The sequence below is a fragment of the Astatotilapia calliptera genome, chromosome 14, assembly GCF_900246225.1.
Source record: "Astatotilapia calliptera chromosome 14, fAstCal1.2, whole genome shotgun sequence".
NCBI classification, from domain to species: domain Eukaryota; kingdom Metazoa; phylum Chordata; class Actinopteri; order Cichliformes; family Cichlidae; genus Astatotilapia; species Astatotilapia calliptera.
The window spans coordinates 13,486,790-13,514,670 of record NC_039315.1 but is presented as its reverse complement, the minus strand read 5'-3'; the positions used below and the strand labels follow the sequence as shown (position 1 = coordinate 13,514,670).

Below are 27,881 nucleotides of genomic sequence, written 5' to 3'. Positions count from 1 at the left end.
TCCGCTGTAGATGACATGAAACTACCATGGAATAAAGTCACTGGTATTATTACGGATGGCGCACCTGCCATAGGCTGGTGAGAGAAATGGATTAACAACCCTAGTCTGTAACAAAGTAAAAAAAAAAAAACCCGTGATGGTAAAAAAAAGTGGTCAAAATGATGGTCAATAAAACAAAACAAGACAACTAAAGAACGAGTGATGTACAGATTTATATGGCCCACAATGTTTTGCACTTTTGAAAAAGTTAACTCTTAATGTTTTTTTCCTGTTCACATGTTTTGAATTTAGATGTTTAATTTTTCTTCATTTTGTGTTTTTCGAATACATTATTTTGGTAAAAACATTTAATAATAAATAATTCATAATAAAAAAATTATAATAAAATTTGTGTGTGAAAAAAGGAAAGAAATATAAGGTCATTCATTTGCATTTAATGTTAATGATTCAAAATATTTCAGGCTGAATGGTTGGCCCCCACACATTCTCACCTTCCCAAATCTGGCCCTCTTTGCAAAAAGTTTGGACACCCCTGCATTAAACTCTGTCATGGGACTGTGTTAAATTACACCCACAAAGGCTGGATTATAGGCCTTTTGCTTCATGTGTGGATGAAACTAAGCTGAGGGATCATGACACTGGGAAAGTCTGTACCAGCATACTGGAGGGTCTATCTGTTAGCTGAACCTCTGATTCAGGAGGAGCAATGAGGTTTTCATCCAGGCTGTCGAACTGGATAAGTCTTTATCTCAAGGATGTTTGAGAAAGTGGGCAAGCGTTGACAGAATATCTTGGTCTGTCCAGGCTGGTGGATGTTCTCCACTATGATGGCCTCAGGATTTCATCTTTACTTTTTGCAGATGATGTGTTACTGTTTGCTTAATCAGGTGGTGACTTCCAACTTGCATTGGAGTGGTTTGCAGCCAAGTGTGAAAATCAGCACCCCCAAGTCAGAGACCATAGTTCTCAGCCGGAAAAGGTGGAATGCCAACTCCATCTGGGACAAATTACTACCCCAATCGAAGGGATTTAAATGTCTTAGGGTCTTGTTCACGAGTTTGGGGAAAGTGGAGAATGAGATTCACTGACGGATTTGGGAAACATGTGCAATGATACAGGCACTGTACAGTCTGAGCTAAGTTTTTAATTTACAGGTCAATTTAGATTACAACTATTCAACTGTGGCCACGAACTCTGGGTAGTGATCAAATAAGTAATTTGTTGTCCCTCTCTTTCAAATCAAATATGGACTGAAACTCTTTAATTTGATGTTGTTGTACATTCCACATTAACTTTACTGTACATGAATAATGTTATGTCATTTTTGCTATTCTTCTTTTGTGTCACTTGATATGCACACAGAAACACCTGCTACTCTGACAATTCTTCAGTGAGTTATTACTGATGACTAATTTACTCACAGAGTGTTCCCTGAGTTTGCCTGGATACAAAGCAATCTCAAATGAAAAGTATACTCCGCCTTCTTCCCTGATGGGTGGTGTGCAAGATTAAACAACACAGCAAGTCAATAAAAGGGAATGGCAAACAATAAAACCTAATGACTGATCTCAACAATTCAGAAAGCTGTCATGTGCTCATCTTTGCGAAACAATTTAGTCGTGGTTGTTTTGCTGTGTTCCTATGTTTTTTCTATTCTATCCACTCCTCAGTTTTCTTTGTCCTGTCAGCTGCAGGGACAGTTTCATCTAAATGAGATGCACAAAACTGGAGATGTGGTTCTGGGTGGACTGTTTCAAGTCCATTTCTTTTCAAGTGTTCCTGATCTGTCTTTTACCTCGCAGCCACAACAGCCTACTTGCCATGGGTAACAAAGACAGGGAAAAAGCAGGAAAAAAATAGAATAAGAAAACTGTCAAACTTAGTGCCAGTATAAATATGTATTTTGTATCTGAAATAACTACACAATGCGTCTTCTTTTTCATTTTTTTTCCTTTGACATATGTCTTTAATTGTTATTCAGTTTCCCTGATTGCGTATAATATTTCTACTTTTGCAACATTTTCAAAAGGCACTCGTTTACTTATAATTTAAAACCTGTGTTGTATTATATATATGTTAGTAATTACATTTTTCTTGCCTTAGTATGTATGTCCTAGGTTTTAAGTCCGCACAGACCATGGCGTTTGCTATTGATGAGATCAACAGAAACTCAAACCTGCTACCAAATGTGACTCTGGGATACACTCTGTATGATAGCTGCCTTGAACTTGGAATTGGATTCCGTGGAGCATTGTCATTAGCCAGTGGTCAAGAGGATCAAATTGTAGTAGATGATACATGTGTTGGAAATCCTCCAGTCATAGGGGTTGTGGGTGATCCGTCCTCTACAAATTCTATTGCAATCTCCAACGTCTTAGGCTTGTACAGAGTACCTATGGTAAGTTTTCTGCTTGACCATGTAACAGTTTTCTTGGATTGCGTTGATTTCATTGAAAATGTAAAACCATTTTATGAAATAAAAAATAATGCAGTCATGATGACAAAATTAAGATATCTCTACATGGATAGCTCCCGAATATACAGTCTGTGTCTTTCACAGGTGAGTTATTATGCCACATGTTCCTGCCTGAGTGACCGTCAAAAGTATCCATCCTTCTTTAGAACGATCCCAAGTGATGCTTTCCAGGTGAAAATTTGTCATCACAATTAAAATGGAAACACAAAAGTATGTTTCAATATCTGTGTAAAAGAAGAACAAAGAAAGATATGAAAATATTAGAAATAATGATATACTTAGTTTTGAGAATTATGCTCTATTTCGTTTCTGTATTGTGTCAAAGAATAAAGCTAAATTGCAATTATATTTAAAAAATTTTCTTCTTTTTAATGCACTTGCATTTTAATCTGTATTCACTTAGGTACGTGCAATGATCCAGATTCTAAAGCATTTTGGCTGGACTTGGGCAGGTCTGCTCGTCACTGATGATGATTATGGGCTTCATGCAGCCAGATCCTTTCAGTCTGAGCTGAGTGTGTCTGGTGAAGGTTGCCTGGCCTACACTGAGGTTTTGCCCTGGGACAAAGACACAGAAGAACTCGGGAGGATTGTTGATGTGATGAAGACCTCTACAGCTCGAGTTGTCATTGTCTTTGAACATCCTAGTCGCATGATGCACCTTATGGATGAGGTTTCGCTTTAAAACACTTTAATGATTAGTAGTTACAGAGGTCTTCATAATTATATTGTGTAAAACACGTATTACGTATCATTGTCAGTACAGAAATGAGTACAAAAATGTAATAATTCAGAATTAATTTTAAAGATCAAAAACTGTTTCAGTAAAGAAGTTGGAGGTTCAATATTACTTCATAGATTTGGTCTAATTTAATTCACAGGTAGTAAGGCAAAATGTGACAGGTCTACAGTGGATAGCCAGCGAGGCCTGGACAGAATCTGCTGTGCTTCAAACACCTCACTTTATGCCATACCTGGGTGGTACACTTGGTATCACTATTCGTCAAGGAGAAATACCAGGGCTCAGGGAATTCCTGTTGCAAATATGTCCTGATCTACATCACAACAGTAGCTACGGAAATAGCTTGGTGAGACTTAAACACTTTTACTCTGTGTGTGTCACAACAATTATATATTTTTATAATGTGTAACAAATATTTTCCAAAATATTTCAGGTGAATCAGTTTTGGGAATTCACATTTCAGTGCAGATTTGCTCCAGCTCCAGCAGGCTGGCTGGAAGGTGGAGGTGCACAATGCACTGGACAGGAAGATCTAGGAAATGTGGACAATGAGTACTTGGACATTTCCAACCTGAGGCCTGAGTATAATGTGTACAAAGCTGTTTATGCACTGGCATATTCCCTTGATGACATGCTGCGGTGCAAGCCAGGAAGAGGGCCTTTCAGTGGGAACAGCTGTGCCTCTTTGCAGTCACTGGAGCCTTGGCAGGTGTGTTATCATTGTACACTCCACCTTTGAACGCATTGTTTTTACATGCTTTCAGAATTTCTGAAAAGGGATTTGCCATACTTGTGAGCAAAAGTAGTTAAGTTATTTAAGTCATGGAGGTCATTAACTTCTATACAGGATTATTAGTAATGTGCCTTGGTTGATTGAGACTTAGATATAAATGGCTTTATATATGTAGGTACCATAGATATAATATTATATTTGATTACTGAACTGAAAAATTGCCACTGTTTGCACTGTAAAGTTACTGGAGCCATGGCAGATGTGATATCATTTTACACTCCATCTATGAATAAATCATTCGTTCTATAATTATTTTTGGAGCAAAAAGTAATTTACTTATTATACATTCCTTTTAAACAGCTTGTTTATTACATGGAAAGAGTGAACTTCACCACTCCATTTGGCGATCAAGTATCATTTGACGAGAATGGTGATGTGGTACCAATTTATGATGTTATTAATGCGTTGTGGCTCCCTGATGGAAGTACTAAAATTCAGAAAGTGGGTGAGGTTAAAAGGACAGCTTTAAAAGGTGAAGAACTCATACTTGATGGAGGCAAAATCTTCTGGAACTTTGAATCCAAACAGGTTAGATATGTTTTTATTTGACAAGTACCTTTTATGACATTTACAGTATATAGAATTGTAGTAGGCAATAAATATTTATTTTTTATGTCCAATAGCCACCTCGATCAGTATGCAGTGAGAGTTGTCCTCCTGGTACCCACATGGTGAGAAGGAAGAGAGAGCCTGAATGCTGTTTTGACTGCATCCCTTGTTCTGAGGGAAAAATCACTAACAAGAGCAGTAGGTCTTTGTTTTTCTGTATGACATAATTGATTTAATTTCTGTGAAATATAGGATGCATTTCACCATCAACCCCTCTTTGTCAGACTCCTTGGAGTGCACCAGTTGTCCAGAGGATTTTTGGTCAAACCCACAGCGTGATTACTGTGTTCCTAAGAAGACAGAGTTTCTCTCCTATCATGACCCTTTGGGTATTTGTTTGACAACAACCTCCTTACTGGGAACATTTATATGTGTTGTTGTTCTGGGGATCTTTATCTACCATCGCACAACACCTATAGTACGTGCCAACAATTCAGAACTTAGTTTCCAGCTATTGTTGTCACTTAAGTTGTGTTTCCTGTGTTCACTTTTGTTCATTGGACGACCCACGATGTGGACGTGTCAACTCAGGCATGCAGCATTTGGCATCAGCTTTGTGCTGTGTGTCTCATGCATCCTGGTAAAAACCATGGTTGTTCTGGCTGTGTTCAAAGCCTCCAAGCCAGGAGGGGGAGCCAGTCTGAAGTGGTTTGGTGCAATGCAGCAGAGAGGAACAGTTCTGTTTCTGACATCTATTCAGGCAGCCATCTGCACTACCTGGCTTGTCTCTTCCTCTCCAACTCCACATAAAAACACCCAATACCACAATGACAAGATAGTATATGAGTGTACAGTTGGGTCAACTGTTGGTTTTGCAGTGTTATTGGGCTATATTGGTGTGCTGGCTTTCCTCAGTTTTCTAATTGCATTCCTGGTGAGGAATCTCCCTGATAGTTTTAATGAGGCCAAGCTCATCACATTCAGCATGCTGATCTTCTGTGCTGTGTGGGTGGCCTTTGTTCCTGCTTATATCAGCTCACCAGGAAATCTTGCAGATGCAGTGGAGGTGTTTGCCATTCTTGCTTCAAGTTTTGGACTCTTGATCACACTGTTTGGACCCAAATGTTACATAATCCTGTTGAGACCAGAGATGAACACAAAGAAAGCTGTTATGGGTCGTGGTATTGTGTCATAAAATTGTCAGTTTATGTCAAACGGATTATTATTTTTTTTGCACAGTTTAGGCCAAAAATTAAATAAAAAAAATACAATTAACAAATGCTAAATATTAAAGACGGTTATTTAGTCGTCTTTTGGTTGCTGTTCTTTTAAAATGCAGTTTACATACAAAACAACCACACTTTTCAAAGAGAAGCATTGACTTTTTTGTCCCATTTGGTTCTTTAGCCATCAGAATTGTTGTCTGAAGACCAACAAGGATACCCAATGGATTTACTTTGCCAAATGGATCATCGTGGCATTGCCGTATTGGTCCATTTGGTCGATCTTTGTTTTTATTATTTATTATATTTTATTTTCAGATGTTACAGAAGGGACAGACATGAGTGAGAGATAGGAAAGGGAGAAAGAAAGAGGAAGGAAAGGAAAAACAGAAGGGGAGAGGGACAGTGAGAAAGGGGGGGAGAAAAAAAATAAAAATCTCCTGGATCACCTGTTGGGAGAAGAATAGAAAACAAGCAAAAAAAGACAAAAAAAAACCAAAGCAACATACTAAACACAACACCATCGCATTAATCTAGCTAAGTGTAAACAGCAGTAAATACTAAATATTCAATGTTGTTGTGCAGCACGCAGGACAGATGTGCTTCGAAGTAGCAGCCAAGAAAGGTGTAATTTGGGTCTACGAGCAGTGAACACCCGTGTGCATACCTGTGTGGATCAGCGCGCTTGTATTCCAAAGGTTTCTCCATGTAACGATCTACTAGGGAGTGTGGGGGGGCCACAGCCCCGTCCTCCAGGGTGTGAAGCAGGTATGGAGGAGATCAAAACTCCAGACATCCAGAGGCCCCCAGAACACAATAGACCAAGGAAGACCAACAGAGGGGCAGCCGCGCCACTGTTCCAGTAAGAGCTGAGGAGAGTCCCAGATGAGGGTTCACTCAGCAGCCGCGGAGCAGAAGCCAGGGGGAGTTGCAGTGACGCGCCCGTGAGCTCCGCCGGCCGCCAGCTGTGCCTGAGTGACCGAGCCCCAGGCCGAGAGGCCGGGGGCACCCCACCCCCGAAGGGGCCCGAGCGAGCCCCAGGCTCCAGGCCCCGATAAGCGGCCGCCAAGGAGTGAGCCGGTGTGTACCTGGACGCCCACCCCCAGACACAAAGAACCACCAACGCACCGACACCTGAGGGAGTCCGCCACCGGCAGGGGAAGTGGTGGTAGGTGGAGATAGGCCTCCAAACCTTGGAGGGCCTAAGATGTCCCCAGAGAGGTGGCGCCTGACACCCAGCCTGACATATAGACACAGACATACAGGCACACACAGACACAAACATCCATTCCCACCCTCATGCTCTCATATGCACTCACTCCACACTCAACCAACGTGGAGACAGACATAAAGAGACGCTGTACACACGATCACGCTCCCCAAGCATACTCTACAAACCGGGTCTAGGTACCCTTGCCCCTGGAGGGGGGAACTGCACCCAGACCCAGGTGGTGTTACCCTTTTCCCTGCGGTGGGGAGAGGCAGACCACCCCGACTCCGTAGCAGCAGGGAGGCCCCACACTCCAGACCGCAGTCGGACGGCCAACTCCACCTAGCCCTCCCGCTCCAGCAGGCCGCAGAGAATGGGGGTGGGAGAAGACTCCAAACCTCCCTCCACCCACTCATTGTAGTGTTGATGCATGTGTGTTCTAAGGTGCAATTAAAACCCAGGAGGGCATGGAGCTACCTGCCAAGGGGCAGCATGTAAGCGCATAGTCCCTCCTGATAGCCCTCAATGTCTAAGTGTATTTAAAATTGAGAGGTGGGCAACGACACCAGGGGTGAGGTGTACAGCCTGATGGTAATTTGGACTCCGTGATTGTGCCCACCCCCAAGATCCTATATGTATGTGTAATGAGAGTGTGAATAATGTGAATGTCTAAGTTGTGGGATAAAATTCAGGCAGAGGCAGCCAGAAGGGGACAGGGGGGGGGTAGCCTCCTCAGCACCCTGGTGACATACCCCTACTCCAAGGCCCTGCATGTGTGGGTGGTTGTGGTGGAGCGGGAAGAGGGAGGCAGCTGGAGATGGGGAGGGAAGGAAGGGAGGGGCAGGTAACCCCTCCCTGGGGCCAGCTCCCCCGCTGACCCCAGTAGGCACTCCCACACTCCGCGACCCGCCAGGGAAGCATTGACTTTTTGACACTCCCCTTTAAAATTAAGCTATTAACCTCCTAAGACCCAAACTCTTTCACGGCATGCATTTTTAATTTCTCTTTGCTATTTGGGCTGATAGTACGGTGGCTGGGAAGTGCAAAGCACAAGAAATTAAAAATCTGCAACAAATTAAAAAACCGCAACAAATTAAAAAGCCACAACAAATTAAAAAAACGCAACAAATTAAAAATCCACAGCAAATTAAAAAACTGCAACAACTAAAAAAAACGCAACAAATTAAAAATCCGCAACAAATTAAAAATCCGCAACAAATTAAAAATCCACAACAAATTTAAAAAATGCAACAAATTAAAAATCTTTGACGGAAAAGGATTGTTTTGAAAATAGGGATTCGGGATGTCAACAAAACGTCGAGAAACTCACCCTTCACAGCGCTTCCGTATTACCCTGACAGTGCTCGCTGCACTACATAGAGAACCGGAAAATGTTTTGCCCGTTTTGTGGCGTTAGCTTCAGCCTCTTCACCCCTTTTTGTGCTTCCTGTGGACGGTCTCTGGAGCTTTTGCGGGACACAGACCAGGCAGAAGGGTCAGACAACCTACAGTACTGCATTAAATATTTCAACGAAGGTCACTCATATAGTGTAATCGTGGACATGATGTTAAGTTTGCATGGTGTAAAGATGAGTTTAAGGAGTCTTAAAAGTAAACTCAATAATGCTGGACTTTACCGAAGAAAACATTTTCTCCAGAACAACGATCATTAACGCAATCAGAGCGGAGCTTCAAGGACCTGGGCGATTGTTTGGGTATCGAACAATGTGGCAGGTACTTAAACAAAAGCATCATCTTAAAGTGAAGAGGGATGATGTGATGAAAATACTCCGGGAGCTTAATCCTCATGGATGCCAGATGAGAACACGCAGAAGATTCATTAGGAGAACCTATCATTCGCTGCGACCCAACTACATGTGGCATGCTGATGGTTATGACAAGCTCAAACCATTCGGTTTGGCCATTTCAGGGTGCATTGATGGATTTTCACGCAAGGTTTTGTGGCTAGAATGTGGACCAACCAATAATAATCCAGTGGTCATAGCTTACTATTAATTGTCATGTGTTGGGAGCCTTGGTGTTGTACCGATGAGACTGAGAACTGACTGTGGGACAGAAAACGGCATTATGACTGCAGTTCAGTGCGCACTACGTCACCATCATGATGACCACTTCAACGGAGAGTCCAGTCACATGTTTGGTTCATCAACGAATAACCAGCGAATTGAGTCCTGGTGGTCCATATATCGAAAAGGAAGGTAAATATAACATTTCATTTTGCCTGATATTTAAAGGTGTAACAAATTTGAATGTTGTGCAAAAGTTGATTTATTGTCAGTCTGCCCCAGGGCAGCTGTGGCTACAACTGTATCTGCCTCCACCAGTGTGTGAATGTGAGAGTGAATGAATAGTGTAATTGTAAAGCACTTTGAGGGCCTCGAAAAGCGCTATATAAATGCAATCCATCATTATTATTCTTATTCTTATTTCAGTAATTCAACTTAAAAAGTAAAACCGATATTAAATACTCATTATATGCCAAACTAGACATTTTTAGCCCATTTAGTAATTATGATGATTATGATTTGGAACTTAAGAAAAACCCAACTTCAAAACCAGAATATTGTGAAAAGGTTAAATATTTTAGACTTAAAGTGCCACTCTACTATGAGTTAATTAATTCAAATCATCTGCAAAGGGTTCCTGAGACTCTAAATCGTCTTTCTATTTCAGGAGGACTCACAGGATGGACATGACTGCTGTCCTGACAGTTGTGGGGAAAAAAAACATAATTGACACCCTCCATAAAGAACACCTTAACCCTGATGCACCCGCCAGGGGGAGAGCGGTGGGGTCGGGGGATGCGGGTCCCCCACGGAGGGAGGGAGGAGGTTGGGGTTGCGAGATCCCCCGAGGGGATGGAAGGGAGAGAGAGAGAGAGAGAGAGAGAGGGAGTAGGGAAAGGCGGGGGTCGCGAAATCCCCCGAGGGGATGGGAGGGAGAGGGGGGGGGGGGGGGGGGGGGTGAGAAACACCCCGGCGAAAGCACAGCGTGTTGCGCGGTGAGATGATAAGAGCGTGGATGGCGGGTACTAAGCGTGTTGGGGTTTGGTTACAGAGGCGGTGTCCGGGTGCGTGCTGTACAACAACAACAACAAGGTGCCACGAGAAAGAAGAAGACAAAGAAGACAATGTCACGCACTAGACCGTGGGAGCCAAAGAGCACTAAGGTCGGTACACCGACCTTAGTGGACCGCTTTCGCCGGTCCACTTTCGCCGGTCCGCCGCTTTCGCCGGCGGTGTCATCGTCGTCGTCCTCCTCCCGCTCACCATCACCAGCGCATTTGGCGTACGCGGGGTGGGCTACGGTCGCTCCGTTGTTGCGACCGGCCACGTTTCGCTATTGAGGGCTAGGGGTCGAAGAAGACCAAGAGCAGCAGCAGCAGCAACAGCAGCAACAACAACAGGAGAACTCGGAGGAAGAGGAGGAAGAAGAGGAAGAGGCCGAGGAGGATAACGACTCGACAGCCCGAACGCTCGCAGAGGAGGAGCGCTGCTCGGAGAAGCAGGAGAGCGAAAACGACGAGGTAGCGGACCATGGGTTCCCGGGCGGTGTGCGCGGCCTACGCGAGCACGGCCAAGAAATTCGGTTGCAATTATGCCAGGCTGATGGCTCACAAGGCGAGCCAAAAGGCAGAGAAGAAGACGAAGACACAGAAGAAGAAGAAGCAGCAGACAAAGAAGACAAGGAAGACGAAGAAGACGTCAACTGCGGGCGGGGGGTTTCGGAGCTTTGGCGAGAGGACGCCGGCCGTGCTTCAGGTGGCGTTGATGATCTTGGGCGCGATCGCGGGCATGGCGATGTCGGTGAAACTCGCGACACAGATGTAGCCGACGATTATGACGATGATGACAATGAAGAAGAAGACAAAGACTATGAAGACAAAGACTATGAAGAAGAAGAAGACGACGAAGAAGACGACAAAGAGGAGGAAGAAGACGACAACGGCGACGACGACAACGGCGACGACGACAACGGCGACGACGACAACGACGACGACAACGGCGACGACAACAATGACCTCGACCTGCGAGGACGATGCCCCACCGAAGAAGCCGTGGCTGCGGCGCGAGACGAGGCCTCCTCGTTCATGGCCTACTTGAAACCCATGGGCCACGTCGAGTTCCGAGCCTACGTTGGGCTGCTCGTGCTCGCCGGCGTGTACAGGTCCCGGGCAGAGGCCTGCGAGAGCCTGTGGGACGCCGAGAGCGGCAGGTCCGTGTTCAGAGCCACGATGCCGACCAGACGAGCCAGGTTAGGCGGCGGCGGCGGCGATAGCTACGACAAACTGGCCCCCATCAAAGCCATGTGGGACGAGTGGTGCGCGAGGTTGCCCGCCATGTACCGCCCGGGACCGGAGGTCACCGTCGACGAGAGACTGGTGCCGTTCAGAGGTACGTGGTGTGTGTGTGTTGCGTGCGGATGAGAGGAGGAAGAGGAGCAGGAACAACGACAACACTAGCTTTCTGCTATTGTCGTTGTCGGGTTCTGCATTTGTGCTTTTACGTGACCTTATCTTTAGGGTTGCCAACCGTCCCTTAAAATACGGAATCGTCCCGTATTTCGAAACAAAAGTACACGTCCCGTATTGAGCTAATAAGGGACGCACTTTGTCCCGTAATACAGTGAGAATCAAAAGTAGTCTATAAATGTTAATGGAATTAACGCTTTGTTTGAAAACATAATTCCCAGCCCCTCTCCTGCTTTGTGACCAATGAGCTGACAGCACACTTATGACAATTCGAGTATGACAATTCAGATTATCTCATTGGTCGAGGAAAGGTCGCTTACAGAGAAAATACCGGAAGACAACAGATGACCACAACAAGAAGCATGGCCAACAGGGAAACAAACGCCGACACTGCGGTGCATGTCTCGGATGACAGTACACCTAAAGCTGGGCAGACACTGTGCGATTTTCAAACTGCACGATTGACTCGCAGGGGTTAGAAGTTGGTAGGTCACGATGCAGGGTCTCACACTATACCGCCCGATGCTCTGATGCGACCTGAGAGCTCACACTGTGCGTCCATAAAATGAAGGTTATAACAGAAAATCTGTCGCTCTCTCCCTCTCTGTCTTTCACTCACACAGACACACCACCACCATCAACTTTGCTAAATTGCTAATGAAAAACATTGATCAGGCAGCTGTGATTGAGCAGCAGTGTAAATCCAACTGTTTTCACGGTTGTTGTGGTCGTGATAATTTTGTGATGCCACATCGAAAAGGCTCGGATGAGCTTTCCAAAGTTCTACAAGTTGTGCCTCCATGGCTTGTGTCCAGATCACACGCTGCACAGCCGTGCTGCTCCGTCTTTTTCACCGACGTTTACGTTCTGCGCATGCGCAGTGTGAGCGGCTGCGGTGACACCCTCATGAGCGATTGATGATCGGGAGCTGGTCGTGAGGTGTTAATCGCTTCTCGTTACCCCACGTATACTACACGATGCACGATGAAGGCCAAAATCGGTCTGATCACCAAATCGGTCGCACGACTCAGAAATCGTCTCAAAATGGGCCTAAAATCGCACAGTGTGAGCCCAGCGTTAGAGCAGCAACGTTTGTTCGCTCAGAGAAAGAAAAATAGGCTGCAAAAGCACAGGGAGGAATGGGAAAAGGAAAACACCTGGCTGGAAAAAGTTAATATGGGCATGTGCAGTGAATATCAGCGCTATGTGGCCAGAAGTGTGATAATATAACTTATTTTGTGTAATAAACAACTGCAAGGATAGATGATTACAACATATAGATGACTAATACATAAAAGTAATACATAGATGAATAATGATGATGAGTTAAGATGCGTAATCATGGGAACAAGCGGGTTTACAAACAGGAGCAGCTGATTAGCATTAGAAAAGCTGAAATAATACCTCAACTGAAGCCAATTGTACTAAATGCACTATATGTGCACAGTTACAAGAATATTTTTCTTTCTATTGTTTTCTATTAATTTATATAATTTTAAGTTAAGCAGGACAGAGTTCTTTTAAAGAAAGATTTACTTATATTCTCAAAAGTTAAGCATGACAGGCTTCTGTTTAACCCTTTAAGACCTACCATAGAACCAAGTCCGCCAGAGCTTATATTATATTTTTACATGCTGTGGAGCCATTTTTGGGAGCATTTCAAGTTGCTATACATCAATACAACCATTATAGCCCAAACTTTAATAATATGTCTGCATTAGGTGCATAGTAATTACATAAATTGCAAAAAAGTGCAATAAACTACAAAAAAAAATTGAAAATCGTTTTTGTTTTTTTTAACATATATTTCTAGTTAGAGAAATTTAAGAGGCTCATCCCTCAAAACTGTAAATACAAAAAAGTTGCACAAACTAGTTTCCCACCACAGGAAATTTATTTTGAGTGTCTTCATAGTTTTATTTTTGAAATACACCAATTTTTATACACTGCAGGAAAAACGAAAATAAATATTATAGTGCAAATTTGCAAAATAACAGCATATGCATCAAAATAAACTATTTCCAGCAGTGCAATATGAGTCCTAAGCATCCCAGAAACGACACAGAAAGTCATAAATTCAAACATAACTTTTTAAAACACAAGTATAGGCTCATAAGGCCCCGATCGTAAAAAAACTAAATTTCCGCAAAATGACGTCACTTCCGGTTTCGGGCAGGTCATGCGGTCATGTGATAGTTCGCGCTGATGGACGTAGGAAGTGTTACAAACAGCTGATGGATCGGCGAAGCGTGTTTCTGGAATATCATGTTTTTGTTGCTGCAAGTGATTTTTATGCAGTTTTTGCAAAGCTATATGTGGAAGGAAACTGTGACCTAGGACAAGCTGATGGCATAAGATGTAAGTACAACTCCTCCGGTTTCATATGCAAAAAAAATTATTGCGCTAGCTTACGTGGTTGCAGAGCTACCGGGATTTAAAAATAGTTACGCAAAATGGAGCGTGCCCACTCCGATCGGCTGTAAAGGGTTAAGAAAGAGACCTGTTTTACTGTGTTAATGTTTTCATTTTGAGCTAAAAATAAATGGCTAAATGATCATTTGTTTCCCATGTGTTCATATCACAAAGAATATGCATCTGCTTAAATCAACTTCAAGTCAAATGGTTAAAAAAATAATTTCACACACAAAAAAAGAGCTACCACACTGGGAAGGGTGAAGACAACTGGGTTGCCCGGCCCTGGCCACGAGGTGTCCCTTATTTATTTTTCAGGGAGTTGGCAACCCTACTTATCTTCTACGCTTGCACGTGTATTCTCTGTCAAACTCACGTCTCTCTCCCTCTCTCCCTCGCCCTCTCGTCTGGTATTGTCGTTGTTTGGTTCTGCGTTTGTGTATGTGGTGCGTGTGTTGCGTGCGGATGAGAGGAGGAAGAGGAGGTGCGCGAGGTTGCCCGCCATGTACCGCCCGGGACCGGAGGTCACCGTCGACGAGAGACTGGTGCCGTTCAGAGGTACGTGGTGTGTGTGTGTTGCGTGCGGATGAGAGGAGGAAGAGGAGCAGGAACGACGACAACACTAGCTTTCTGCTATTGTCGTTGTCGGGTTCTGCATTTGTGCTTTTACGTGACCTTATCTTCCACGCTTGCACGTGTGTTCTCTCTCAAACTCACGTCTCTCTCCCTCTCTCTCCCACTCTCCCTCGCCCTCTCGTCTGGTATTGTCATTGTTGGATTCTGCGTTTGTGCTTTTACGTGACTTTATCTTCCATGCTTGCAAGTGTGTTCTCTTTCAAACTCACGTCTCTCTCTCCCTCGCCATCAGGAAGGTGTCTGTTCAGACAGTACATGCCCAGCAAACCAGCCAGGTACGGGATCAAGATATGGGTGGCATGCGATGCGTGTTCCAGCTACACGTGGAAGATGCAAGTCTACACCGGCAAGCCCGGCAAGCCAGACAAGCGCGGCCCTCCCGAAAAGCACCTGTCCACTTGAGTGGTCGTGGACCTCACCGAGGGATTGACGCCGGGACGCAACGTCACATGCGACAACTTTTTCACCTCGCGCGAGCTTGCCGACAGGCTCCATCGCGAAAGAGGCCACACCACGTGCTGGGCACTCTGCGATCAAACAGACCCGAGATCCCCAGAGAGCTGCGCTGTGTCAAGGGCAGGGCCGTGGGCTCCGTCGAATCCGTAGTACTTGGTGGCTCCGTGGGACGAGGAGGAGGAGGAAGAGGGCCCGACATGATCATCCTCTCCTACGTGGCCAAGAAGAACAAGAACGTGCTGCTCCTCACCACAGCTACTCGCTACCAACACCACCACCACTCCGGCCCCAGCCTAGCCGCCGCATCAGCAGCAGCAGCAGCAACAGCAGCAGAAGCAGCGGCGGCAGTGCAAAACCGCCCTTGGTGCTGCATTACAACCGCACCAAGGGAGGCGTCGACAACCTGGACAAGGTCGTGAGCACGTACAGCTACAGGAGAAAGACCTGCAGGTGGTCGACGTCGCGGCCTACAACGCGTTCGAGCGACTGGGCAAAGCGCTCGCGCTCCCCATGCTCGAAGCCAGGGCGTTAGCGCGAGGAGGAGGAGGAGGAGGAGTTCTTTGCAAAACTTGTGCATATGGTTTTAAAATTGACAATTTATACTTGCATTTAAAGATATGAAATATGATTCAATAAACATGTTTGTAGTTGTTACAGTAAAAAATACAACTTTTTCTACTCAGACTTTATGTGTTTTCTTTGATTTTAGATTAATTGTGTTAATACAGTATGTCAAAATCAAAACATAACTGTAAATTCAGAAATGTGAGGTTGTGCTGAAAAGGATGATACCAAACAAGGTGTAACACCTGCTTAGTATAGTAGGGTTAAACTTATAGACTAGATTCGAGAGGAGTAAAATAAATTTGAGAGAACTGAGTGTTGAACAGCCGGCAGATTTATTACAATGTTACAGTGGTGCAATAATCCAATGTAAACAGCATAGAAAATTAACAGAAGATCAACAGAGAAGAGCGCTCTTTTGAAAATAACAACAAAATAAAATAAAATAAGTAGTCTCTTTAGACCTGACTCCTGATGAGCAGGATATTGGGAGTTCAATAGTTTCCCAGAGAAACAATCCGTATCAAGTAAGCAGTTTTTTGTTCTTGCTTATCTGAAATCCTGCGATTCGAAGTAATTCAGACTGTAGCTCTACTCCTGCATCCAGAACAGCTGGCCACACTGCTTTTGGATTCGCCAAGAGTTTTCACAGGGTCTGGCTCGCCATCCATATCCAGAACCACTTCAGATCCAGGATCACAAAAAACCAGTCTGCACATACAGTACAGAGCAATAAACAAAATAGTTCTTAACAGTTTTTCTAAATAAAATGAGATCTCATAAAGTTTTCAAAATCAAGTACACTGTCGTTTTAACATTGTTCTGTCTCTATGAATTCCATTTGTATTGCTTTACAGCATTACAATCAATTGTATTTAAATACCCCTTTTTAAGGCATATGTAATCACATCATGAAATGTTTGTAACGTAACTAGTTTTAAATAACTTATTTACATGTATTAACCTATAACTGAAATGACAAAGTGCAGAAAAGGCACTGGACAACATTTATGGCTAAAAGAGAAGTGCATCCTGCATTAGTTTTGCACATTTGTGAAGATGCCCAATCAAATAGACAATAAAATAAAATACGACATTCCATTTCACACACGATTCAAGTACTCCGACTGGTTTTAGCTTTTTTTAGACAATACGGAATTCGCACTGTTGCAGTGTTTACCACATGTAAAATTAGCATAAGTTTTCCTGCTAACTTATCATCTCTAGTAACTCACCGGAATTCCCAAGAAACAAATACACGCTCTGCCTGGTTTTGGTCGAGAGTAAAACACATAAAGGCCTCTGAAAAGTACATAACTTTAAGTTAGAGACTGTTGAAAATACTTTATAACACTTATTTTATACCAAAAGACTCACTGTGTAGCTTGTTATTTGCTCTCGGTGTCTTGCTCCGTTTTGCCTAGCTTAATGCAGCAACGTGCTTTTGTTGCATTCACTGAACTACGGAAAATCAAAGTGTGTTCAAGGGGTGTCGGAAATAATAATACCAGGTAAAAACAAGAAAATACTAGTAACCATGTCTATAGGGGTTACAAAGGCAAAGTAAATAGTATTTAAAGGTGAAATGTAGAGGAACCATCAAAAGTAGTCTAAAATGGCCAATTATACCCTGGAACCCAGAGGGTTAAACATTTTTTTTAAAGTAATGCAAGAGTTACTTTTCAAGTAATTAATTACTTTTAGAATCTTTTAACTCAGTTACTAACTCACTTACTTTTTTGAAGAAGTAACTAGTAACTATAATTAATTACTTTTTCAAAGTAACTTGCCCAACACTGCTCGTAACACTGTGGTACAAAGAACTGAAGAAGTTTCATCTAATATTAAGAGTTAACAGTTGGATGCAAAAGGAGTGGATTTTGACTTTTTTTCGATAGCTTGCGACAAAAGCACAGATGCATCTGACAACGCTCAATTACTGATTGTTTTTGGAAGAGTGGACAATAAAATGAAGATGAGTGAAGAGCTACTTGAACTCCAGAGCCTTAAGGACCAAAAAAGAGGAACATTTGCTGCTGTTTGTTCCGCTGTAGATGACATAAAACTACCATGGAATAAAGTCACTATTATTATTAATATTAATAATATTATTATTACGGATGGCGCACCTGCCATGGCTGGTGAGAGAAATTGTTTGCTTAATCAGGTGGTGACTTCCAACTTGCATTGGAGTGGTTTGCAGCCAAGTGTGAAAATCAGCACCCCCAAGTCAGAGACCATAGTTCTCAGCCGGAAAAGGCGGAATGCCAACTCCATCTGAGACAAATTACTAACCCAATTGAAGGGATTTAAATGTCTTAGGGTCTTGTTCACGAGTTTGGGGAAAGTGGAGCATGAGATTCACTGACGGATTTGGGAAACATGAGCAATGATACAGGCACTGTACAGTCTGAGCTAGGTTTTTAATTTACAGGTCAATTTAGATTACAACTATTCAACTGTGGCCATGAACTCTGGGTAGTGATCAAATAAGTAATTTTTTGTCCCTCTCTTTTAAATCAAATATGGACTGGAGTTTTTAATATGATGCTGTTGTACATTCCACGTTAACTTTACTGTACATGAATAATGTTATGTTATTTTTGCTATTTTTCTTTTGTGACACTTGATATAATAATGGATTGGATTTATATAACGCTTTTCAAGGCACCCAAAGCGCTTTACAATACCACTATTCATTCACTCTCACATTTACACACTGGTGGAGGCAAGCTACATTTGTAGCTACAGCTGCCCTGGGGCAGACTGACAGAAACGAGGCTGCCGTATCGCGCCATCGGCCCCTCTGGCCAACACCAGTAGGCGGTAGGGTAAAGTGTCTTGCTCAAGGACACAACGACCAGGACAGAGAGCCCAGGGATTGAACCAGCGACCTTCCGGTTACAGATGCGCTTCCCAACCCCCTGAGCCACAGTCGCCCCACACAGAAACACCTGTTACTCTGACAATTCTTCAGTGAGTTATTACTGATGACTAATTTACTCCCAGAGTGTTTCCTGAGTTTGCCTGGATACAAAGCAATCTCAAATGAAAAGTATACTCCGCCTTCTTCCCTGATGCAAGATTAAACAACACAGTAAGTCAATAAAAGGGAATGGCAAAGAATAAAACCTAATAACTGATCTCAACAATTCAGAAAGCTGTCATGTGCTCATCTTTGCGAAACAATTTAGTCGTGGTTGTTTTGCTGTGTTCCTATGTTTTTTCTATTCTATCCACTCCTCAGTTTTCTTTGTCCTGTCAGCTGCAGGGACAGTTTCATCTAAATGAGATGCACAAAACTGGAGATGTGGTTCTGGGTGGACTGTTTCAAGTCCATTTCTTTTCAAGTGTTCCTGATCTGTCTTTTACCTCGCAGCCACAACAGCCTACTTGCCATGGGTAACAAGGACAGTGAAAAAGCAGGAAAAAAATAGAATAAAAAAACTGTCAAACTTAGTGCCAGTATAAATATGTATTTTGTATCTGAAACAACTAAACAATGCGTCTTCTTTTTCATTTTTTTCTTAATATATGTCTTTAATTGTTATTCAGTATCCTTAATTGTTTATAATATTTCTACTTTTGCAACTTTTTCAAAAGGCACTCGTTTACTTGTAATTTAAAACCTGTGTTGTATTATATATATTAGTAATTAAAATGTTCTTGTCTTAGTGTGTATGTCCTAGGATTTAAGTCCGCACAGACCATGGCGTTTGCTATTGATGAGATCAACAGAAACTCAAACCTGCTACCAAATGTGACTCTGGGATACACTCTTTATGATAACTGCCTTGAACTTGGAATTGGATTCCGTGGAGCATTGTCATTAGCCAGTGGTCAAGAGGATCAAATTGTAGTAGATGATACATGTGTTGGAAATCCTCCAGTCATAGGGGTTGTGGGTGATTCGACCTCTACAAATTCTATTGCAATCTCCAACGTCTTAGGCTTGTACAGAGTACCTATGGTAAGTTTTCTGCTTGACCATGTAACAGTTTTCTTGGATTAATTTGATTTAATTAAAAATGTAAAACCATTTTATGAAAACAAAACTAATACTAATAATGCAGTCATGATGACAAAGTTAAGATATCTCTACATGGATAGCTCCTGAATATACAGTCTGTGTCTTTCACAGGTGAGTTATTATGCCACATGTTCCTGCCTGAGTGACCGTCAAAAGTATCCATCCTTCTTTAGAACGATCCCAAGTGATGCTTTCCAGGTGAAAATTTGTCATCAAAATTAAAATGGAAACGCAAAAGTATGTTTCAATATCTGTGTAAAAGAAGAACAAAGAAAGATATGAAAATATTAGAAATAATAATATACTTAGTTTTGAGAATTGTGCTCTTTTTTGTTTCTGTATTGTGTCAAAGAATAAAGCTAAATTGCAATTATATTTAAAGTTTTTCTTTTCTTTTCAATGCACTTACACTTTAATCTGTATTCACTTAGGTACGTGCAATGATCCAGATTCTAAAGCATTTTGGCTGGACTTGGGCAGGTCTGCTCGTCACTGATGATGATTATGGACTTCATGCAGCCAGATTCTTTCAGTCTGAGCTGAGTGTGTCTGGTGAAGGTTGCCTGGCCTACACTGAGGTTTTGCCCTGGGACAAAGACACAGATGAACTCAGGAGGATTGTTGATGTGATGAAGACCTCTACAGCTCGAGTTGTCATTGTCTTTGAACATCCTAGTCGCATAATACACCTTATAGATGAGGTTTCACTTTAAAACACTTTGATGATTAGTAGTTACAGAGGTCTTCATAATTATATTGTGTAAAACACGTATTACGTATCATTGTCAGTACAGAAATGAGTACAAAAATGTAATAATTCAGAAACTGTTTCAGTAAAGAAGTTGGAGGTTCAATATTACTTCATAGATTTGGTCTAATTTAATTCACAGGTAGTAAGGCAAAATGTGACAGGTCTACAGTGGATAGCCAGCGTGGCCTTGACAGAATCTGTTGTGCTCCAAACACCTCACTTTATGCCATACCTGGGTGGTATACTTGGTATCACCATTCGTCAAGGAGAGATACCAGGGCTCAGGGATTTTCTGTTGCAAATACATCCTGATCTACATCACAACAGTAGCTACGGAAATAGCTTGGTGAGACTTGAACATTTTTACTGTGTGTCACAACAATTATATATTTTCATAATGTGTAATAAACATTTTTCAAAATATTTCAGGTGAATCAGTTTTGGGAATTTACATTTCAGTGCAGATTTGCTCCAGCTCCAGCAGGCTGGCTGGAAGGTGGAGGTGCACAATGCACTGGACAGGAAGATCTAGGAAATGTGGACAATGAGTACTTGGACATTTCCAACCTACGAACTGAGTATAATGTGTACAAAGCTGTTTATGCACTGGCATATTCCCTTGATGACATGCTGCGGTGCAAGCCAGGAAGAGGGCCTTTCAGTGGGAACAGCTGTGCCTCTTTGCAGTCACTGGAGCCATGGCAGGTGTGTTATCATTGTGCACTCCACCTTTGAACACATTGTTTTTGCATGCTTTCAGAATTTCTGAAAAGGGATTTGCCATACTTGTGAGCAAAAGTAGTCATTTAAGTCATGGAGGTCATTAACTTTTATACAGGATTATTAGTAATGTGCCTTGGTTGATTGAGACTTAGATAAAAATGACTTTATATATGTAGGCACCATAGATATAATATTATATTTGATTACTGAACTGAAAAATTGCCACTGTTTGCACTGTAAAGTTACTGGAGCCATGGCAGATGTGATATCATTTTACACTCCATCTATGAATAAATCATTGGTTCTATAATTATTTTTTGAGCAAAAAGTAATTTACTTATTATACATTCCTTTTAAACAGCTTGTTTATTACATGGAAAGAGTGAACTTCACCACTCCATTTGGCGATCAAGTGTCATTTGACGAGAATGGTGATGTGGTACCAATTTATGATGTTATTAATGCGTTGTGGCTCCCTGATGGAAGCACTAAAATTCAGAAAGTGGGTGAGGTTAAAAGGACAGCTTTAAAAGGTGAAGAACTCACACTTGATGAAGGCAAAATCTTCTGGAACTTTGAATCCAAACAGGTTAGATATGTTTTTATTTCACAACTACCTTTTATGACATTTACAGTATATAGAATTGTAGCAGGCAATAAATCTTTATTTTTTTATGTCCAATAGCCACCTCGATCAGTATGCAGTGAGAGTTGTCCTCCTGGTACCCACATGGTGAGAAGGAAGAGAGAGCCTGAATGCTGTTTTGACTGCATCCCCTGTTCTGAGGGAAAGATCACTAACAAGAGCAGTAGGTCTTTGTTTTTCTGTATGACATATTTGATTTAATTTCTGTGAAATATAGTATGCATTTCACCATCAACCCTTCTTTGTCAGACTCCTTGGAGTGCACCAGTTGTCCAGAGGATTTTTGGTCAAACCCACAGCGTGACCACTGTGTTCTTAGGAAAACAGAGTTTCTCTCTTATCATGACCCTTTGGGTATTTGTTTGACAGCAATCTCCTTACTGGGAACATTTATATGTGCTGTTGTTCTGGGGATCTTTATCTGCCATCGCAGAACACCTATAGTACGTGCCAACAATTCAGAACTTAGTTTCCAGCTATTAATGTCACTTAAGTTGTGTTTCCTGTGTTCACTTTTGTTCATTGGACGACCCAGGATGTGGACATGCCAACTCAGACACGCAGCATTTGGGATCAGCTTTGTGCTGTGTGTCTCATGTATCCTGGTAAAAACCATGGTTGTTCTGGCTGTGTTCAAAGCCTCCAAGCCAGGAGGGGGAGCCAGTCTGAAGTGGTTTGGTGCTATGCAGCAGAGAGGAACAGTTCTATTTCTGACATCTATTCAGGCAGCCATCTGCACTACCTGGCTTGTCTCTTCCTCTCCAACTCCACATAAAAACACCCAATACCACAATGACAAGATAGTGTATGAGTGTTCAGTTGGGTCCACTGTTGGTTTTGCAGTGTTATTGGGCTATATTGGCATGCTGGCTTTCCTCAGTTTTCTAATTGCATTCCTGGTGAGGAATCTCCCTGATAGTTTTAATGAGGCCAAGCTCATCACATTCAGCATGCTGATCTTCTGTGCTGTGTGGGTGGCCTTTGTTCCTGCTTATATCAGCTCACCAGGAAATCTTGCAGATGCAGTGGAGGTATTTGCCATTCTTGCTTCAAGTTTTGGACTCTTGATCACACTGTTTGGACCCAAATGTTACATAATCCTGTTGAGACCAGAGATGAACACAAAGAAAGCTGTTATGGGCCGTGGGATTGTGTCATAAAATTTTCAGTTCAAGTCAAAAAAAAAAAATTATTTGCACTCTATTGACCGAAAATTAAATAAACAATTAAAATGAACAAATGTTAAATATTAAAGACAGTTATTTAGTCGGTTTTTTTGTTGTTGTTCTTTTAAAATGCAGTTTACATACAAAACAACCAGACTTTTCAAAGAGAAGCATTGACTTTGTTACACTGCACTGTAAAATTTACCTATTACGGAAATTAAATATAATTGAAACTCTTTTAATAAACTACGCTTTCAACTTGAATTCATTTAGCAGTTCTAATATATATTTTTGCATATTTGGTCTGTCTTGAACTGATCATGATCAAAACCATGCTGATCATTTCAAGAAAACAACTAATACTGTCACGGTTTGCGGGGCAAAAGGGCGGCAGTTCTGGTGCAGGTGAGTGTTTATTTATAATAGTGGGTCAATACGAACAGCAAGGGTGGCAAAACATGAAACTAGAAACCTAAACTGGGTAAACTAATAAGACAAACCAGAAACGAAGATGCAGGGAGGTCCAGGGAAATACATACGGAGAGACGCAGGGAGACCGAGGGGAAACAACACAGACGAACCAGCAATTACTATGACAGAAGACACAACTTAAATACACTCAGAGAACACAGGGAGATTACATACAGGTGGGAACACAGCTGGGAGTGATTAACATGACGAGACTAGGGAGGCAAAATGAAAACACTCACATAAGACACAGACCTTCACAATAAAACAGGAACTTACACATGAAAGGACACAAACTAAGAAACGCGGACTAGATACAGGAACATACGGGCACAGAACAGAGTAAACACTAACCAGAGGAAGAACATAACCAAAATCACGAAGAGAAAACCCAAAACGCTGGGTCAAAAGGACCCAGGATCATGACAAATACAGGTTTCCATTTCAAAATGTGCTACAATCAATACTTAACTATAGTGACAATTCCAGGCTCCCAGAGACACAAGGCTCTCCAACAGTTACCTAGAAGGTCTCTCCAAACAGACTGTAAGAAGCGTGTCATCCAGAGTTTATCTCCCATTGAGAACTGGGAGTAGTGCAAGATGGCGGCGCGCACAGATGCAGCAGCTCTATGCTCTCCACTTAGGTGCTTTTCTTTTTCTTTTTTCCACATTTCTTTTTCTTTTGTTTTTCTTACTGTAAAGCCAAATTTACCTACCGCCATCTGGAATTATGCAACATTCGATGCAACAGCCAGATCCCCATTACCAGTGATTATCAGAGGATGCACAACATACTCCTGGAGATAGTGAGAAAATTCGGTGCTCTGTGGATTCTTATTGGGTCTGCCAAGAAATGCATGTGGCGGAAGGAACGCAAACAAAAGCAGGAGTGCCGGACGGGACTGCTAGCTACGATAAAGAAGCAGCCTTTCAAACTACAGCTCCCGAGCATCTTCCTGACCAACGCACGGTTGGTCATCAAAAAAATAGACGAACTGAACCTACTTCTCACAGCACAGCAACTTCTACGCAACTGTTGTGTCCTGGTTGTCACAGAGACATGGCTACGATAGGGAATCCCCGACGCCTCGATGCAGCTATCAGGTCACACAATGCACCGCAGTGACAGAAAGACTACAGCGGGGAAAAGCCAAGGAGGAGGATTGTGCATTTACACACATAACAACTGGTGCACAAACACTAAGATCATCACCACAGTCTGCTCCCCAGGCATAGAGGCAATGTCTGTCATGTGCAGACCCTTCTACTTGCCCAGAGAACTGCCTGCAGTCCTAATAACAGCAGTCCACTTACCACCAGACGCTAAAGCTAGCTCAGCCCTTGCCTACCTGCACGACACAATCTCCAAAAAGAAATGGGAATATCCAGAGGGAGTATCATTGCAGGGGATTTCAACAAAGCATGCTTAAGAACTGTGCCTAAATTTGTTCGACATGTGAAATGCCCTACGAGAGGGAATAACACCTTGGACCATGTTTACTCAAATATTAAGCAAGCCTTCAGATCTTTTCCCCTCCCCCACCTGAGTATGTCCGACCACCTCTCTCTGCTCATCGTCCTGGCATACACACCACTCAGGAAAAGAACAAAGCCCACCATCAGAACCATTAGCACCTTTTCTGAGGAAGCTCGTGCTCAATTGCAGGACTCTTTTGCCCTCACAGAGTGGAGTGTCTTTGAACATGATGGCCTAGAGACTCACACATCTGGGTTACATCACGCACTGCATGGACACTGTCACCACGGAAAAGGTCTACCCCAACCGTAAACTCTGGATGACAAGTACGGTTCAGGCATTGTTAAAGGCACGCAGCTCGCCATACAAATCTGGGGGCCAGGACATGTACAGCAGAGCAAGAGCAGACCTTAAAAAAGGCATCAGAGCAGCAAAACTGGACTTCTCAAACAAGCTATCAGATCACCTCTCTGATAACAACTCCAGAAAGGTATGAGAGGGCCTGAAACACATCACCAATTACAAGTGCAATGGGAAAAACACAGATAACATGGACATCTCATTAGCAGAGGAACTTAACCACTCCTTTGCCTGCTTCGAGAAAGCTGCAGTCACCCCCACCATGCACACCACCCTGCCCACAGCCTCCTCTGAGCACAGCCCTCACACATTTAGCCTCCAAGAACACCAGGTTCGCAATGTGTTCAGCGCAGTTAATCAAAGGAAAGCTGCTGGCCCTGACGGAATACCTGGTAGAGTGCTCAAAGCCTGCGCTGTCCAGCTGCCTCCTCAGTTCACCAGACTATTCAACCTCTCCCTGTCACATGCCACTGTCCCTGCCCTCCACTCCGCTCTCCATCACCTGGAGAATCCTGGGACATCAGTAAGGATGCTCTTCATTGACTTCAGCTCGGCCTTCAATACCATCATCCCAGACATTCTTATAGCCAAGCTGGTAAACTTGGACTCTCCCCCCCCATATGTGTATGGAACTTTCCCACAGACTGTTCACAATCAGTCATGGTTGGCAACCAGAGATCATCCACCCTGTCACTCAGCACTGGCTCACTACAGGGATGTGTGCTGAGTCCACTCCTACACACCATCTACACTAATGACTGCACCCCCATGCACCCCTGCAACATCATCTTCAGCTTCTTCCCGTGGGCTGTCAGAACTCGTAATGCAAACTAAGAATGTGAACAGACTTCTCCCATACAACCATTCTGCTATTGATCAACTATGTTGCTGCCATCCCATGTTCAGTATCTCAGTCTTTCATTGTTCTGTGCAATATTTTTGGCCCATGTGCAATATTTTTGGTCTCGGTGGAATTACCATCCCCACCCTAAATGACCTTAGCCCCTCCACCCTTATTTATTTATTTATTATATTATATTATATTATATTATATTATATTATATTATATTATATTATATTATATTATATAACAGCCCTTGTATATGGCCCCACAATGTTTCTGTTTCAATGTTTCTACACATACACCATGTATATAGTTTACTCACATAAATGTATACATATATATTGCTTTTTTCCCCCTTGTTGTATATTGTTTTCTTTACTTTTGCACCTTTGTGGTCCAGCTACCCAATTTCACTGCACAAGAAACTGCACAATGACAATAAATGCTCTAAGTCTAGGTCTAAGAATCAGAATATTTTATTAATTCCTAAGGTAATTATGTCCGATGCAATTGCTCCAAGACAATAACAGTAACAGACTAAACTATTTAAACAATACAATATGTTACAGATTTTACAAATTTAACCCTTTAAAACCAGTCAGAGCGGGCACACTCCGTTTTGCGCAACTATTTTTAAATCCCTGTAGAACTGCAACCACGTGAGCTAGCGCAATAATTTTTTTTGCATATGAAACCAGAGGAGTTGTACTTACATCTTATGTCATCAGCTTGTCCTAGGTCACAGTTTCCTTCCACATATAGCTTTGCAAAAATTGCATAAAAAGCACAGCAACAAAAACATAATATTTCAGAAACATGCTTTGCTAATCTGACCAGCTGTTCATAACACTTCCTACGTTGGAATATACGTCAGCGCGAACTATCGCATGTCCGCCATTACCTGCCCGAAACTGGAAGTGATGTCATTTTTGTGCAAAATTTAGTTTTTTACCTTCAGGGTCTTATAATCCTATACTGGTGTTTTTAAAAGTCATGTTTGACTTTATGCTTTTCTGTATAGTTTCTGGGATGCTTAGAACTCAAGTTGCACTGCTGGAAATGCACATGCTGTTTTTTTGTTTGTTTTGCAAATTTGCATTGTAGTATTTATTTTCGTTTTTCCTGCAGTATATAAAAATTGGTGTATCTCAAAAGTAAAACTGTGAAGAAACTCAAAATAAATTTCCTGTTGTTGCAAACTATTTTGTGCAACTTTTTTGTACTTACAGTTTTGAGGGATAAACCTCTTAAATTTTTCTAACTAGAAATATATGTAAAAAACAAAACAAAAACGATTTTCAATTTTTTTGTAGTTTATTGCACTTTTTTGCAATTTGTGTAGTTATTATGCACTTAATGAATACATATTATTAAAGTTTGGGCTATAATGGTTGTATTGATGTATAGCAAATGTTCCCAAAAATGGCACTACAGCATGTAAAAATATAAAGATAAGCTTTGGCAGACTTGGTTCTATGGTAGGTCTTAAAGGGTTAAGAAATAGCACTAATATATACAAATCAATCAAATATGAATATCAAGAATTTACAGAGGTGCTTATAAATAAATATCAAGAATACTGAAATGAATATTACGGAGTAGAAAAGAGCATCCACAAAAAGGGTGTAACTATTGCAGTGTTTACAGTGTATTAGATGGAGGAGTTGTACAGGGAGATGGCCATGGGCAGGAATGACTTCCTGTGTCGTTCAGTAGCTATGGTCATAGTATGTATGGTGGCTCCGTAAATGCTAAAGAGGTAAGTATTATTTCTCAGTTGCAGTGAATTAAAAGAAGAAAATAAACAGTAGAAAGAAAAAGAGCGATAACAATTTAACATAAACCAGTGACACACTCCGGG

At 42.3% G+C, this 27,881-nt stretch overlaps 2 protein-coding genes and 1 long non-coding RNA gene across 3 annotated transcripts; 2 read left to right on the top strand and 1 right to left on the bottom strand.

Annotated features, from left to right (window-relative positions):
* Positions 1-1,637: 1,637 nt before the first annotated feature.
* On the top strand, positions 1,638-5,756 carry LOC113036692 (extracellular calcium-sensing receptor-like). Its single transcript, XM_026193128.1, has 9 exons — positions 1,638-1,825; positions 2,104-2,398; positions 2,561-2,647; positions 2,880-3,149; positions 3,358-3,564; positions 3,652-3,927; positions 4,312-4,539; positions 4,635-4,758; positions 4,845-5,756. Exons 1-9 carry the CDS (start codon positions 1,716-1,718, stop codon positions 5,753-5,755), a joined length of 2,508 nt encoding a protein of 835 aa, XP_026048913.1. The 5' UTR covers positions 1,638-1,715; the 3' UTR covers position 5,756.
* A 10,116-nt stretch (positions 5,757-15,872) lies between these two features.
* LOC113036512 (uncharacterized) lies at positions 15,873-17,102 on the bottom strand. The gene is made up of 3 exons (XR_003274462.1): positions 16,931-17,102; positions 16,789-16,855; positions 15,873-16,264 (listed from the first exon to the last, which is right to left on the bottom strand). It is a non-coding gene; the product is annotated as an uncharacterized LOC113036512 (long non-coding RNA).
* A 1,653-nt stretch (positions 17,103-18,755) lies between these two features.
* Positions 18,756-24,465, top strand: LOC113036588 (extracellular calcium-sensing receptor-like). The gene is made up of 11 exons (XM_026193001.1): positions 18,756-18,955; positions 19,229-19,523; positions 19,695-19,781; positions 20,015-20,284; positions 20,474-20,680; positions 20,764-21,039; positions 21,419-21,646; positions 21,743-21,866; positions 21,953-22,846; positions 24,119-24,158; positions 24,396-24,465. The coding sequence occupies exons 1-11, from the start codon at positions 18,846-18,848 to the stop codon at positions 24,463-24,465; spliced, it is 2,601 nt and encodes an 866-aa protein (XP_026048786.1). The 5' UTR covers positions 18,756-18,845.
* Positions 24,466-27,881: the final 3,416 nt, after the last annotated feature.

What these genes read in the sequence shown, in the direction of transcription:
- LOC113036588 (XM_026193001.1), top strand. Translation starts at nt 18,846, where the DNA reads ATGCACAAAACTGGAGATGTGGTTCTGGGTGGACTGTTTCAAGTCCAT. An exon ending in TAATACACCTTATAGATGAG is followed by an intron (nt 20,285 to 20,473) that starts GTTTCACTTTAA and finishes TTTAATTCACAG; the next exon opens with GTAGTAAGGCAAAATGTGAC. An exon ending in GGAACTTTGAATCCAAACAG is followed by an intron (nt 21,647 to 21,742) that starts GTTAGATATGTT and finishes TATGTCCAATAG; the next exon opens with CCACCTCGATCAGTATGCAG.
- LOC113036692 (XM_026193128.1), top strand. Translation starts at nt 1,716, where the DNA reads ATGCACAAAACTGGAGATGTGGTTCTGGGTGGACTGTTTCAAGTCCAT. An exon ending in GCTTGTACAGAGTACCTATG is followed by an intron (nt 2,399 to 2,560) that starts GTAAGTTTTCTG and finishes TGTCTTTCACAG; the next exon opens with GTGAGTTATTATGCCACATG. An exon ending in AGTCACTGGAGCCTTGGCAG is followed by an intron (nt 3,928 to 4,311) that starts GTGTGTTATCAT and finishes CCTTTTAAACAG; the next exon opens with CTTGTTTATTACATGGAAAG.